Source organism: Sphaerodactylus townsendi, linkage group LG07, assembly GCF_021028975.2.
Source record: "Sphaerodactylus townsendi isolate TG3544 linkage group LG07, MPM_Stown_v2.3, whole genome shotgun sequence".
Classification (NCBI taxonomy): domain Eukaryota; kingdom Metazoa; phylum Chordata; class Lepidosauria; order Squamata; family Sphaerodactylidae; genus Sphaerodactylus; species Sphaerodactylus townsendi.
The window spans coordinates 22583371-22598827 of NC_059431.1; the positions used below are offsets into that span (position 1 = coordinate 22583371).

The following is a 15457-nucleotide window of genomic DNA, read 5'->3' on the forward strand; positions in this document are numbered from 1 at the left end:
TCTAAAGCCATTCACAAATTTGAATTTGCTCTCCGATTTATGTTCTGTCAGGCTTGGAATGATTTAGTGTTTTACCTTTTTTACAACTGCTCTGAAGAAGAGAGCAGCTGTTCTCAGTTAGAAGGCTGAGATTTGTGGAAGTTTGTGGAAGGCTACACTGCAAACCCATAGGAAGGAGATTTGAACCCAGGACTTCCAACTCTAGCTTTCTATGAAGTTGCTTATATAAATACATTGCAAAAAAAAAGCACTCTTATTTATAAAACTTATAGTAATCACGAGCATGAGAAATAATGACCCAATATTGAAGTTAGGGCCAAATAAGAGAATATTAGAAGTATGGGGTCCCAATCCAGAATGATGTCATGCTGCATGAGTAAAGGCGATTACCCCTTTCACTATGTGCTGCCTTTGAAGTTGCTGTTTACCGGCTGTGCTTCTCCACCAGTCGGTTTCCAGATATCTACAAGTGAAATCCTACTGTCCCACTCTGTTGATTGTGTTGACATTTCTGTGTCATTTGCCTTAAGTCTCAGAAAGGAAAGTGGACTATAAATTACATCAATGTATAAACAGAAAGGACCTGCTGTACATTTTCTGCACAGGGCAGATAGCAGCCACAGGAGGCTATTAAAACCATGAAAACTTCAAGGAAAGATTTAAGCATACTGTCCTCTTAGATACATGCACGGTATCAAAGTAGGCTTTCTCCCATAGTTGCTGTTTAAATGTCGAAAAATTGCAAGAGTTGTACTTAGATACTTTATACTCTGCTTTCCTCCCCCAGTGGGCACCCAATATCATTTTCCCCTCTTCCGTTTTATTCTTGCAGCAGCCGTCCCGTGAATTTGGTTTGACTGAAATAGCATGGCTGACCCAGGGTCACCCACTAGGCTTCTATGCAGAGGTGTATCTAGGGAAAATGTAGCCTGGTGCAAAATCTGAGTTTTCTGCCCCCCTTCCCCCGTGCGGGCTGCCGCTCTCCCCCACCACGACCAAACAATTTTTTTTGCACCAGGTCTTGAAGTCAGTGTATGGACCTGGGGGAAGGAGGAGGGGTGTGGGGGGGGGGCGATTTTCCACCCCCACGTGACTAAATGGCCACAGCCCGGGGACATTTGACCCCGTATGTCCCCCTGGGTGGTACACCCCTGCTTCTATGACAGAGTTGTAGGCAGAGGTGAGATCCAGCAGGTTCTCACAGGTTCCTGAGAGTAGGCTACTAATTATTTGTCTGTGCCGAGAGGGGGTTACTAATTGGTGATTTTGCCACGTGATTTTTGCCTTAGTCACACCCCTCCTCTCAGCAGTAGGGCGCAGAACTTGAAGCAGTCTAGCAGGAGGTGCACCGGCGTGCGTGGCAGCCTGCGCCTGCGTGCATTCGTTTCCTGCCCAAGGAACGGCGCAGCGGCTGCGTCCTTGCCACAGCCCCGCCCAGGAATGCCCAGCCACGCCCCCGTCATGCCCTGCCCCAGCCCCATTGGCGCTACACCACAGTTTGAATCCCACCACCACGGGAACCTGTTACTAAAATTTTTGGATCCCACCACTGGTTGTAGGATTCAAACAAGGTTCTCCTAGGTCCTAGTCTGCCACTCTAACCACAGACAGATTTTTTTTTAGCATAAGGTTGTTAGGCGCCTATAAAAGTTTATGCTGCAATTTGCAAATACGGCTATCCTGCTGGAGCGTCTCATTTATTTATGTACTTCTCTGATCCTCTGATAGGTGGAATGAAGGAGATTGCACTATATACAAACAGGCAATACATGAGAGGCCTGGTGGGCTGCATTTCCCACTTCACCCTTTCTACCGATTATCATATTTCGCTGGTTGAAGATGCAGCCGACGGGAAGAACATTAACACTTGCGGGACAAAGTAAGAGCTGGAGAACCTTCGCGTGGAAGAGCTTGCCTGACATGCACTCTGCCAACCACAATCGAAACGACTGTTTGTGCACACCGAGAACTATTTTGAATGGGTCTGGAGGCAGAGCAAAAATAACACAACCCCCCTCCCCCCATTCCAAACTGAAACAAAATCCTTAAAATGTTCCACTCTCCTTCCAAAAGGAAAAAGGTGGGATGCTGTGCTGTCTCAGTCAAAACGCTTTGGGCCAGGACTGTCCTCCTTCGTTGCTACAGACTTAGAATGTAATTCCGCAAGCCCCAGTGGACTTGGATGGGACTGGTGTTGTTGTTTTGTTGCTCGGTCCATGCACAAGCCTTCACCTTTCCCAGACCTACAGCCATGCATACCTGACAAACTACCTGCACATGCAACTGGCCAGCACACAAGGGGACAGCAGGCATTCGAGCGACAAAAGATGCACATTCCCTGGCTTTGGAGAGATGGCTTCAGTGACCATGAGCAGCCCCTGCTTGGTTTCCTTTCTTCAGTTCAAGGCAAGCTGTAAGGGGGTAGTTTTTTTGTGCGACTGCCTTGATGTCCACCAGGTGCCCGGTGCCCCTTCCAAAGTCAACATTGGGTCCCAAGTTGGCCTGGAACAGTAGTAGCAATACTTACTGTGACGTTCTTGACTGTACAATATCACGAGAAGGCAGGTTCTCTCAGCAACTGGGATGGAAACAGCACAATCTCTTCTGTTTTGAAGGCGAATAGATACCACCACCACCCGGTCTGCACTAAAACCATATCCTCTGCATCAACTGCTGCTCCCTCCCCATTTGAACCTCATTGGAGAAAAGGAAACAAGGACCAAAAAGTTTCTGGACTGCTGTACTCAATCCTTTCGTATGTTTGGATATTTCCTCAAGAGCAAGCAGAGCATACCTCCCCAAGAGCCCCACGTTGAAATCGTCACATGCTGAAAACTGACAAGTCATGGAGAAAGGGTGCAGCGTTCACACCTAGCTTTATTCTAATAGAGGGAAGACTTCATTCATGCAGTGCCCCTTCCTGTCACAATGGTAGAATCTAGGAACAGTTTTAACCAGGTACCCTGCTGGTTTTGCTTGATCTTCTCTCCTAGCACAACAAGCACTTCTGGTGAGAAGAGTTATTGCCCTGTATTTTTCCAGACAGAACTGAGTAAATTGAGAAGAGCTGATATTCTGCAATAGGGTTGAGGCTTTGAATATCCACCTGTTGGTCAGTAGAGACTGCGCCTCAGTCCAGTGTCCCAAGGACGACACAGCAAGTGATTAGCTGCATATCTGCCAAATGATGCACCCAGAACATCTTTGGAACCATAGAAGGAGTATTCAAAACACTTGGAACTTTTCTAGCATGTAATGTCACGACGACTACTATTGGGCAATCTTAGTGGCATATTATGGAAGCGCTGTATTTATGCATTCATTTTCCTATTCCAGACATCGTTTGAATTTACTGAGGAGGAAAAAAAATATATATTTCCAGCTCCATTCTGCCCAATGTAAATAGCCATCAAAAGTTAACTCCTTTGCAGATTCTGCTGTGTGCTGAAAAAGACCGTACTTAACTAATTACAAAAGTTTACTTTTTTATGCAATGAAAATCAATAACCACCTTTTGTAGCAGTAATTTTCTACCCATATATTTTTATATAGCAGCAGCTACAAACTTGATTGGTTAGCATAATTTTGTAAATGGATTAGGTGTCTTGCTGTCACTGTTTAGCACACTTCATGGCTAAGAGGAAGAAAGCGGAGATGTTCATTGGACTATGGAACATAAAAGTTTAATGTGTACTCACGATAGTTTCAGTGGAAATGTCTGTAAAATAGAAATGGTTTCACCTTTTTTGTAAATTTAGACAGTTCACTATGTATATTAACATGGCTTTTCAGCTTTAAAAGGTATTGCAAAGACGTTAAAAACTGTTCTACTACGATATTTAGGCATCTTTTTTCCCTTCAAGATCATTATGAAGGTGACAGATTTCCATCAGTCTGTTAAAGGTATACAAGAACCTATGATGACTCATGGTGTGTGTGTGTGTGTGGGGGGGGTCTTATTTCCATGCTCCCATACATAGTCTTACAAAATCTCAGAGACATTCTTTTCTTAACAAAGCACATACTGCTTTTATCATTTAATCTCCCTGTGCTGTTGGTTAATGTTGCATATTTTTCTGCAAACCTGCAATTTCCCCCAATCTTGTAAAAAAAAAAAATCTGTACAAAGCCATATTGGGCGGATCTTTCAATCCATACCCTGAGGCTATTATTCAGTATTACTGAGAAGGAATGAGGCCAAGATTGAATTAAAACCACATGGAAAATGATTTGAATTTTTTGAAGCCCCACTCATTGATGCTGAACTGCCTGTGTTGTTATGACCATTTTTAAAGAGAAAAGATACATCATCTTAAAAAACAACCTGTAAAGGTTTTACTAGCAGCTCAGTGAACCCATTTTTAATTAGAAATAGCCAAATAGCCAAATTCCCTTCTCTCATGGTTTTGATCTATAATTCTCATAATGTATTTTGGGATCCTAAGCCTTAGCAATAAATCCTTGGATTATGGTTGAAATATTAATCTAAACCTATGGTCTAAATCAGTGATTCTCAACCTGGGGGTCGCAACCCCTTTGGGGATCGAACGACCCTTTCACAGTGGTTGCCTAAGACCATTGGAAAACGCTCTTCATATATTTTATATATACCAATTTTATGGTTGGGGGTCATCACAACATGAGGAACTGTATTAAAGGGTCGTGGCATTAGGAAGGTTGAGAACGATTGGTCTAAATCTAAACCTGACTTCTCAAGTATTGCCTATGTTACAGCACTGTTATTGTTGCCATTTATGTAGTACAGGAAAGTATGTAGAATTTCTGATCACTGGAGTAGAAGTTACACTCCATACCAATGAGAAAAAGAGCTTTAAAAGTGTTATGAAATGCCAGAAGGTTCTACAGCCAGCTTGCATTCAATATTGGAAGAACATAAGGTCGTGGCTGTAAACCAGAGAACTTGAGAGCCAAAAATAAAAAGTTAAAAAAGGCTGTGAGTAAAGAAATACAAAAAAAATCTGAGAATCTATAAGAAAATACATTTATTAAATTTCATAGCAATATTCTGGCAAACTCTTAAATACATGCATATTTGTAAAACGGATAAGCAGTATTTGCCAATATGTTGACTAGGCAAGCTTGTTGTATTTTCATGCTAAATTTAGTATATTAGTACTGACCACCTCTTCTTCCCCAATGGTGTTTTCCAATGTTGTATTGCATTCCAAATGTCTACTTGCATGATTTTACACAGGAGCATATGGCTACTTACTGGATAATTTTGCAGCATAGCTATTTATTAAATATTGGCTATTCTCCACTGATTTCTTAGCTCAGTTAAAATGGTAATGCCAGCATTTCACCGCTTAATTCTTCCTCTAGTGCTAAATATGTTACTGGCCTGGCGATCAAAGATTCAGAATGTATTACTTCATATGAACACTGGAAGTTACTAATAGCTACATTTCTACTTTTGTAATAAAATAACTAACAGGGACCCTATCAAGCATTCAGATGGGTTTTCCTTTGCTGGAATACAGTACAGCAATGTTTTCAATGCCAAGGACACAGAGTGAGATTGAAAAACAGTCTCGAAAGCCATCCCAGAGATTTCAGTAGATACAGCAGAATAAAAAAATAAAAAATACATTCATTTGCATACATCCTGTAGGCCTACTTAAGAGACAAACGCCACCTGATCCTCTGAAGATGTCAGCCGCAGATGCAGGCGAAACGTCAGGAGAGAATGCTGCTAGAACACGGCCATACAGCCCGGAAACCACACAGCACCCCAGCCACCTGAGTCATTTGGTGCCCCATTGCTAAAGGCAACAATTCTGTGTACCCAGATTGAAAGGGAAGATAGGTGACAGTTTAATTGTTTGCACAGACCCTTCCCCCCACACACACCTAAACAACTGTAAGTATTCCAGTCAGCTTAATATGATAATGATTATTTAATATTTCAAAAAGCTTTGGAATTAATTTCACATCCATGAATACAGAACATTTAATCAGCTATCCACATTTTTAATGAAACCCATTAGTATTTGTTGAGCTATAAAATACAGCATTTATCATACAAGTAACATTTAATAGTAGTGTCTCCCTGACCCTGTCAGCCTTCCCCATTTTTTGCTTACTACCCCACTTCAACTTCTCCATCACTTAATTTTCTCATTTCAGAGGACTTCATATTCATGATGAAGGCCTTGACCAACTGATCCCACAGAAGGCAAAAAAAACCCTAACCCACTAAAAGTTTGCCCATTATCTCCAGCTCAGTGTGTATAATTTACAAATCAGTCAGTGGGGAAGGTCCACTAGAAACTGATAGGAGTAATTTACTTCAGAGAATGTTTAACTGAACCAGGCAAAGCGTTCTGGGGCCTGTTTTAGCAGGTTGGGCACACTTCCAGTTTGAGGGTATGCTCTAACACACACACCACCATTGTACCTTGAAGTGGAAGACCAGAACTGGATGGTATAAGGAAGCAAGTCTGCCATTCTCATCGTTTCATTAAGGAATGAGTTATTAGCTTGTGGAGAAGCCCAGTTTGAAAAACAGCAACACTGGTATCTATTCAGCAATTCAGTATCTATGAATTATCCTAACTGTTCTTTTTCTGATATCTCTATGTGAGCAAGCCACTGGCCTTGGTCCATATAAAACCAAGTCATGGTCTTCAAGGATATGATGCTGTGGAAGAGATCTGTATCTTCATGTCGCAATGGCGCAAGCCCTGCTGAAGTGAATGAATTATGTCCCGACTTGGTTGGATGAAAACTTCTGTCCAGTAGAATTGCTTGGAAAATGGCCAATCCTCCCCCATTACCCTTTCTTTTGGTCGCACCACCATCCAAGAAAATCCTCTCTGAAATGAGCTGCAATTAATCTTTTCCTGTGTCTTTTTGGAAGCTTCCACAGACTTGGTTTAAGCACTTTGGGAAAGATTCTGGAAGCAAGATGGATTTTTGCAGGCACTCTTTCCCAACCTGAAGTTTGTAGTGGAAGCGGATAAGCCTGTGCTGGTCTCCCTCCACAGTGTCTCCTCCTGTATGGTCAGGGGAAGGGGTGGAGGGAGGCTTAAAAGGCAACCATACATTTTAATGGCCAACCTCAGTAATACATTGAGCACGTCAGGATTTTGCTGAGTTGTTTTTGCAGGCGGGCCCTAAAAGGCTATAACAGGCACTCTGACTGAAGCATAATGCACAATGGTAACCCCTGCTATGTACAAGATTAAGGATAGCTGATCATGAGTGTAGGCATTTGGGTGTATAATGCCCCACCCCCAACTTGCTGCTCTTGCATAGTGTTCACTGAACAGTTGGTACACAGAACCGTCAAGTGATAAATATGCTACAGAGCAATGAGAAATTTTCTATATGATTCAAAGTGGCCACAGTGCCTTACTTTGCTTTTAAACTTAGCTTATGACACGGTGGTGATGTTTTTTGTGAGGTATATATCAAATACAGGTTATTCAAAATGTACACCCTTAAGCAGTTTAAAATGCCGTTTCAAAAACAGGATTCACAGTCCCTATTCTCCACATCAGCTAACAAAAAAAGCAGCACACAGGTAGTGAATTAAAGGCCATGCTGCGTTTTTCAAAAATAAATTCATTTTCTCTCTCTTCCTTTTAACAAAATGATATCAAAAACACAAGTAAAACTACACATGGCTCAAAACAAAAGCGATGTACTTCATAATTTTCTCCGAAGTATTTAACATGACAGAAAAGATGGCTTAAAAAAGTCAAATGCTACCAACTGAAGTGCCAGAATTTTATCCCCTGGTCTCTCATTCTTTCCCTACCCCAAAAGAGGAACAAAAGCTACACAGTCCCTTCTAAAACTCCCTTTTTAGGAAGGTGTTTCACAAAACTGCTTGACGAAAAACAAACAATTTCAATTCAACCTTTTGGGAGGTCATGTAAATTCTCTGCCACCAAAAAGGCTCTTTTGAAACTAGAGAACCACGCAGTCTAACCTCTACATTCACCATGGGAAATAAAAGGCATGCGCTGGCCCTACCTTTTATGTAAAGCACAGGGCCTGATTTCAGAATTTACATCAGATGCTTATCAAGGATATACAGCACAACAGAAAGAAGTTTTACAAAACTTGAAATGGAAGATCCGTTTGCTTTTCCCAACTCCTAGACATCTTCCCTATGATGTTTCTTAAGCTTGGATCTGACCTACAGGTAGATGACGTGGCAGAATGAGTTGTACCCACTTGAACCTGCAGTTGATGAACTCCAGTTTTGACTATCCCTTCACTTTTAAAAAAGAAAAAACCCACTACCAAATCAAAAACTAGCATAGCATAGGGAGACAGCCCCCATTCCCACTTATCTTTGCTTGCTGTGTTTGCACTTTCTTTACAGGAAGTCTGAAACATCTGGAAGCACTTCAAAATGTGACTTTTTCATAATCATCTCCCCCTACAGTCTGAAGTGGAGCAGTCTGTCCTGTCACCTCATTCTCCAGCTTTTAGCTTGATCCACAAACTACTTTAAAAGAAAACAAAAATATCAAACTGTGGCTCCAAGTTAGTTCCAAAGACCCAGGGGCTGTAATTGTGTCAATAGAACTGAGTCACTGAAATTAGAGGTGAACCAGCTTTGGGGAATTAAATTCTGTACTTAGTCGAAGTGTCTCACAAAGTAGCTCCCCTTTTCTAGTCCTTTTTGAGGGAGGGATTTGGAGCACAAAAGTGTGCTGAGGGATATGGGGGGTTTATATGGCATAGAGAGCTTCACTGAGCTCGGGGGGGGGGGGGGGGGCAGGATAGAAATGGATGCATAGAATCAACAGAAATTGAGGGGGAACACTCCTTTGCCGGAGGTGTTCACACAGACACTGGCCAGCCATCTGTTGGGGATGGCTTTGAGTTTCCTACACTGAGTAAAAGGTGGGACAAGAATTGTCACCACTTAGACCAGTGGTCTGCAACCTGCAACCAATTGGCCATGCTGGCAGGGGCTGATGGGAATTGTAGTCCATGAACATCTGGAGAGCCACAGGTTGCAGACCCCTGACTTAGACAAAAAAAGGGATAGTGACAGATGTTGGGAAAAAAATTCCCAATTACCAAAAGCAATAAAAGATTCCCCCTTCACATTTATGACTGCTTTTTAAAGTACTTCTTTTTGCCACCAAAATCAGAATTCTTCTCAGATCTGCCAAATCTTGTTATCAAATAACTCTTCCAAATGAGGTAGACCTGATTATAACTAGGACATGTGGTGCATTTCAGACTGCAGCTAGAAATGCAACAGCCATGCCATAGGTTAGTTGAAGGTCTCTGATATGCAGCTGAGGTCAGATGTGGGATGCACTGGGATTGAAATTTGGCTCAGAGCAAAAAAAACCCCTCAGTGCACTGGTGCCTTGATTGGACTTCCTTGGAGTCTGCTATGCACAAAAGCATTCAATACTCAGTTAACAATGAAGAAACTTGAAAATGTTCTAAGCCTTGAATATATAAAGCAGCAGCTCGGCAAGTAGTGTGTAATTATGGAAGTGTATATGCATATAATATGCCGTAAATGTTAAAATCTGGTTTAGCTTCATTTAAAATGGCAGCCAATCTATTTGTTCCCCAAGACTGAAAAGTTCTTCTGCCTGTGGCAGATTTCAAGACACGGAATGTGTTCACACAAACAAAACACTTTCCATTCTTAATTTGGGCAAATATTAGCAAAGAAATTCAGGGAAAGAAGCTCTATTTCTGACAAATATGGAAAAAAAATATATATTTAAAGGAAATATTTACAGATGGCAAAGGTATTTGCAGGAAAAACGGTTTTCTATGAAACTAAGAACTGTTCTTGAGCATATCCTGCTTCTATTGGTGGTATTTGTGCAGGAGAAATGCTATGGAAGACATTGCCACTGAAGCTAATTATTCTTTTTGGGGACAATCTGCTTGTGGCATTCTCACACAAACACAAGTTACGAAGTGGTTTCCACAGACAAAACTTTGGCCTGAGCTGGAAAGGCAGAATCTAGGTTATACCACTTCAGACTGGGAGACGGGGAATCAAGTGATTGAATGAGCCTCTGGAGAATACAAAAACAAAACAAAACCCTCCTCATAAAAGTGAAGAATATCACAGAGAAAGACGCTATGATTATGTGATTTCAGCCAACTGCAATCATTCTATTTTTTTAAAAAAAAAACAGGCATGGAAAAGGTAAGCATTATTAAAATGCTTGAAGTTAAAATGTTAATCTATTCCTGACTTGAGATTTTAAAATCAGTGTCACACTCGTTTTTGCACCCTGAGTCAATTTTTGCATATGTATTTATACAGCAGGTACAGAAACAAGCATCCAGGACTTCTTAAAAACTTAACACAGACATCCTAAGCGGAGGTTGTGGTGGACAAACTATCTGCCTGGATTTTTCAGCTCAAATGCTGGAAAGTTCTGTCGAGTGACCATTGGATACCCTCCCATAACAAGAGACCAACAGAGGTGGTTTGCCTTCACCTGCCTCTGCCCAGCAATCTTGGACTCCCTTGGCGGTCTCCCATCCAAGTACTAACCAGGGCCAATCCTGCTTAGCTTTCAAGATATGATGAGACCTGGGTTTAAGGGGCAGGGTTTGGCAAAACCTGATCAGGGCAAAACCTGGTTTAGCCACACAAAAATTTCAAAACAAAACAAAAGTCTGCTTTTAAGTGCCAGGTGCTCTAAAGAGCAGTTCACGGACTAATGATCATCAATGTAGTATTGTAGTGTTGGACATTGTCCAGAATCCTGAACTGTTTAAAATGCCTCTGATTAGACAACAGTTGAATGGGTAAATGAGGCCATCCTGAACGCAGCTTCTTTTACAACCCATGTAATTGTGTCGAGACCAGAGGCTCAGCTTATAAGGACTAATTAGTTCTTCCTTCTATATTTCTGGAAAGTGGGTTTGCCTTTATTTATTGAAAACACTCATATGCTGCCTTTCCACAGTCCCCCAAGGGAAAATAGAATTTGCCTATCCTGTCAATGCAGAACAAGGAACGAGAAAGAAAGTCACAAAAAAGGAACGTTGTGCCTATTTGACAGCATGAAAAAAACTGCCTGGAAGCAGATGCAGGACTACGGCCACTCTTTGGCATCGGTTGCAGGAGAAGGTTACCACGGAGCGCCTCTCCCTAACTGAGCTACTACAAATTATCAGCTCAGCCAGCCATAACAGTGAATCTTGCCACTCCACCCTGCAGCTTATACAAGGCTAACATTCAATTTCACCGAAATGAAACTATAAATCCACTGTGCAGCACCTCTGGGCGCTATTCTTAAAACATGTCCCAGCATACAGAAGAGTTCAAGGCAAGGTTTACCATCCTGGTGCTAATCATTTGGTTTGTTGTGAAAGAAGTTTGCAAAGGACCACCCTGTGTTGGTGACGACATTCTGAGAGTCTTCGTCCTCTTTGGAGGGGATCAAAAACTGCCGAGAATTGATTGAACAAGGGCTCCCGAATGAGGCATTTTCATTGTTGCTCTCAATGGATGTAGGAGAATCTGGGCAAGCTGTATTCCACGCAGATGGATTCACTTGAGGTCTGTAGCCCGCAGCCTTGTCCACGTCCTCGTCCACAGATGATGGCTCCTCCATTTTTAGTAAGTTATTTACAGGCAGTTGCATTTGGGGCTTATAGCCTGCAGCAGCCACATAGTCTGCTTCCGGCTCCTCCTTCAATTTTACTTGAGGAGGATACCCAGACTGGATGTCAATATAAATTACTTGGGAAGATCCCATGGTTTCTTCTCCTGGTGGGTTGGAAATCTCCTCTTCTATGATTGGCGGACAGTAGGAGACAACAATATGGCTTTCTGTTTCAGAGTCAAACCCATCTTCTGGAAGATCATCCGCCATGGGTGATGTAATTGCTGTGTCCTCTATCTTGAGGCACGGGTACTGTGTTTCGATCACTTCAATGTTGTTGGGGGTACATGGATTCATCTCCAAGGTTTTAGGATTAGTCTTCCCCTACAAACAGAAAATTCAACGACTGAGAGGAAGACTCAAACATTTCTAGCATTTAAAATGTGTAAGACTATAAAACCTCCACCATTACCACCTGGCGCCAATCACGGTCTTGGTACCCTGCCTCTAGAATACTCTCTGACTCTGTGGCTGAAGGCAGAAAGAGGGAATTGCTTGGTAGGATTCATAAATATTAGCATTACTGATATGAATGGGTAAAACTGACATTCTCAAAAATAGCCAAATGCAGAAACAGGATTTTAAATTCTTTTCATAAAAGGTGCAAAGTCCTGACACATTTTGAGCTTAGTTTGGTTTGAGTTTAGTTTGGAGAGGAGAGGAGACGGCTGAGGGGGGATATGATTGAAGTCTATAAAATGTTGACAGAGAGAAATTTTTCTCTCTTTCTCACAATACTAGAACCAGGGGGCATTCATTGAAAATGCTGGGGGGAAGAATTAGGACTAATAAAAGGAAACACTTCTTCACGCAACGTGTGATTGGTGTTTGGAATATGCTGCCACAGGAGGTGGTGATGGCCACTAACCTGGATAGCTTTAAAAGAGGCTTGGACAGATTTATGGAGGAGAAGTCGATTTATGGCTACCAATCTTGAACTTTTTGATCTGAGATTGCAAATGCCTTAACAGACCAGGTGCTCGGGAGCAACAGCTGCAGAAGGTCCATTGCTTTTACATCCTGCATGTGAGCTCCCAAAGGCACCTGGTGGGCCACTGCGGTAGCAGAGAGCTAGACTAGATGGACTCTGCTCTGATCCAGCTGGCTTGTTCTTATGTTCTTATAAGCTATCAGTGGACACCAAGCACAAATTTTAACCATGTGTAACCGTTTTTAAAAGTAGATGAATGCAATTTAATCCAGATACAAATCTGTGATGAGAGGACAATCTCTTTCCTTGTACTTCAGCTACCCACTGGAAGACCTTGAGTTCTGAAGAATCAAACTTCTTACTCTACCACAAAGCAGGTTTAAGAACTGTTCTTAATTGAAGCACCACAGCGCCATTAAAATTAGCAATATGGCATTCAAATTGTGAAAGGAAAGGCATCTAATTTCATTTTACTTGATCTCCAAGAATTGAAATACCTTTTGCCAGCAAGGCAGATGGAGGCAGTGAAAAAGAAGATTAGGGCTAAGGAAAATGGTTGGAACTGACCCAAGGGGTGAATATAAAATAAAAGAAATTTTCTACAGATGTTCAGATCTCCACCAGTTTACTTCAAGCCTCATCGCTGTACCTTGTTCCATCCCATTGCCTTAGGTCCTCAGCTACCACTGGTTCCTCAAAAGCTAAAGCTACTTTTTCTAACTCAACAGACTCAAGCAACACAATAATGTTAATTCCAAACACACAACATCCTTCTGCATCACAAAGGAAACAGAACGATTTTTTTCTTCACTTCCTGCCCCGATTATCATCATCTTCTATCTATCTGCTAACAGGAGAACAGAGTGGTAAAATGAAAACAATTACCTCACATGGACCCTTCTGGAACTCCAACGCTTTACAGTTCACGGGGTTTGGAATGGTAGGATAGAAGGTTTCTTTGATCCTTTGGAAGTGAGAACACAGATATTATTGTCAGGAATTTGCAATAAACTGCCCTACAAGTACTAATTAAAGAATACAGCAACCTATTTAATTAAATACTCTCTAAATACAAGTTTGTACAGAAGTTTCTACTCCAATGTTTGTACAGAAGTTTCTACTCTTGTGGGAATCTGGACACAGAAATATCCCAAATGTAAGTTGTGCAGTAGTGGATCAGAGTGGCCTGTTGAAGGCTCTAGGTGCAATCTTTGTCAACTCCAGTTTAAGGCATCAGGCAGCAGCTGGTGTGAACGGCCTCTACCCAAGACTCCGGAGAGCTGTTGCCAGTTTGAGCAGACAATACTGATCTTGTATTGTCGAAGGCTTTCACGGCCGGAATCACTTGGGTGCTGTGTGGTTTCCGGGCTGTATGGCCGTGTTCTAGCAGCATTCTCTCCTGACGTTTCGCCTGCATCTGTGGCTGGCATCTTCAGAGGATCATGATCCTCTGAAGATGCCAGCCACAGATGCAGGCGAAACGTCAGGAGAGCATGCTGCTAGAACACGGCCATACAGCCCGGAAACCACACAGCACCCAATACTGATCTTGATTGCCCAATACTGATTTTGATGGTCTGATTTGGTATAAGGCAGCTTCATGTGTCTGTGTGGCATGTTTGCTTCATGCTTCAGCCCTCAGACTGGTATATCATCGCAAAGACTGGGAACAACTCTTGCATCTTTTGCCAATACAACCTCTAATGTTGTAGCTGCTTTAGAAAGAAAGATGTTATGAGCCTACTCTAGGCTGAACAGACTGCTCTTCCATTGCCATGTGTCACTGACTGAAGTTCCATCTTTTTCAAAAGGTACCAACACATTTCGCTCCTCTCCCCATTTCTAACTTATACTGTATTAATAATTTACTAGACACAAAGGTACCAGATAACAGCAAGAAGTGCTGCCCATTCCTCCCCACAGCGGGCAAGAGAACAAATATTCAAGGCATGCAAACAGTTACCATTCCCTCTTCTGGTAGCAAAGGAGGCTGGTCACCAATGCAAGCACCACAACAATAGCCACTGGGATAATGATGGCGATGATTAATCCCACCGCTGCAAAATCAAAGAGAGAAAACTATTTAGACAGCAATCAAGTAGCCGGTAAAGTTTGTTAGATGCTCTTGACCAGACTGCAGGCCAGTCTGGATCAGGGCCTGCTTCCAAATATTTTGAAGGAGAAAAAGCTACAAAATTACACAGTGGCTCATCAAATTACATCAAGATTCTGTAAGGTAGCTGGTTATCCTTTATGATGATTGTCAGAAATGGAAGCAATGAATTTGGAATTGCTCGCTTCACTCTGGAAGTCTACATATTTAAAAAAGCACTACATCCTTTAGTAGTATTGTTTCGGGAGACCGTGTCCCCACTGCATCTTCATTTTTAAACTTCCATTCTCCACCTTTTATGGGTGTTTGACAGAAAATCACTGAGTGGGCATGTAGCAAGCGACTGAGAAAGCTGTATTTCTTGGATAAAAGAAATGTGGGTGCGTGAAGGCAGATTCCTAACCAAGTGTAATATACAAATGTACATATTTTATTTGTACAATTTCCGTAAGCCTCATTGTGTGGATGAATTGATATGTATTTTGGGTCTAAAACAAGCATTCTACTTAAGGTAACTGCTAGGTTGCCACAGGCCTTTGATGGGTATATGCATTTATTTTTATTACAGGGATGTTTCACATTCATTTCAATTCCCTGCTCCAAGCTTATAAACCTATCAGTATAGTTGTTGGAACTGGCATCTCTAAATTTCCTACTGTGAACTTCCTGGAGATATGCTAATCACCAGGGGTTTTCTTGAAGTATGTCATAGACCTTTACCTCAGACCAATCAGTGGTGTCTCTTCACACATACACAGAGAAACACAGGGA

The 15457-nt window shown here is 42.0% G+C and overlaps 2 protein-coding genes across 3 annotated transcripts in view; one reads left to right on the forward strand and one right to left on the reverse strand.

The window, feature by feature from the left end:
- EGFLAM (EGF like, fibronectin type III and laminin G domains) overlaps positions 1 to 3836 on the forward strand; it is a 149365-nt gene extending 145529 nt beyond the window's left edge. The window contains exon 22 of the mRNA XM_048504664.1: positions 1729 to 3836. Within this exon, the coding sequence (XP_048360621.1) occupies positions 1729 to 1883 (155 nt within the window). The 3' untranslated portion in view covers positions 1884 to 3836. The remainder of the gene's footprint in view (positions 1 to 1728) is intronic.
- Positions 3837 to 4986: 1150 nt separating this feature from the next.
- Positions 4987 to 15457, reverse strand: part of LIFR (LIF receptor subunit alpha) — a 90663-nt gene continuing 80192 nt past the window's right edge. For both annotated transcript variants that reach the window (XM_048504662.1, XM_048504663.1), the window contains exons 18-20: positions 14537 to 14630; positions 13459 to 13537; positions 4987 to 11966 (exon numbers count right to left, since the gene is read on the reverse strand). In XM_048504662.1, the coding sequence (XP_048360619.1) occupies positions 11325 to 11966; positions 13459 to 13537; positions 14537 to 14630 (815 nt within the window). In that variant the 3' untranslated portion in view covers positions 4987 to 11324. The remainder of the gene's footprint in view (positions 11967 to 13458; positions 13538 to 14536; positions 14631 to 15457) is intronic.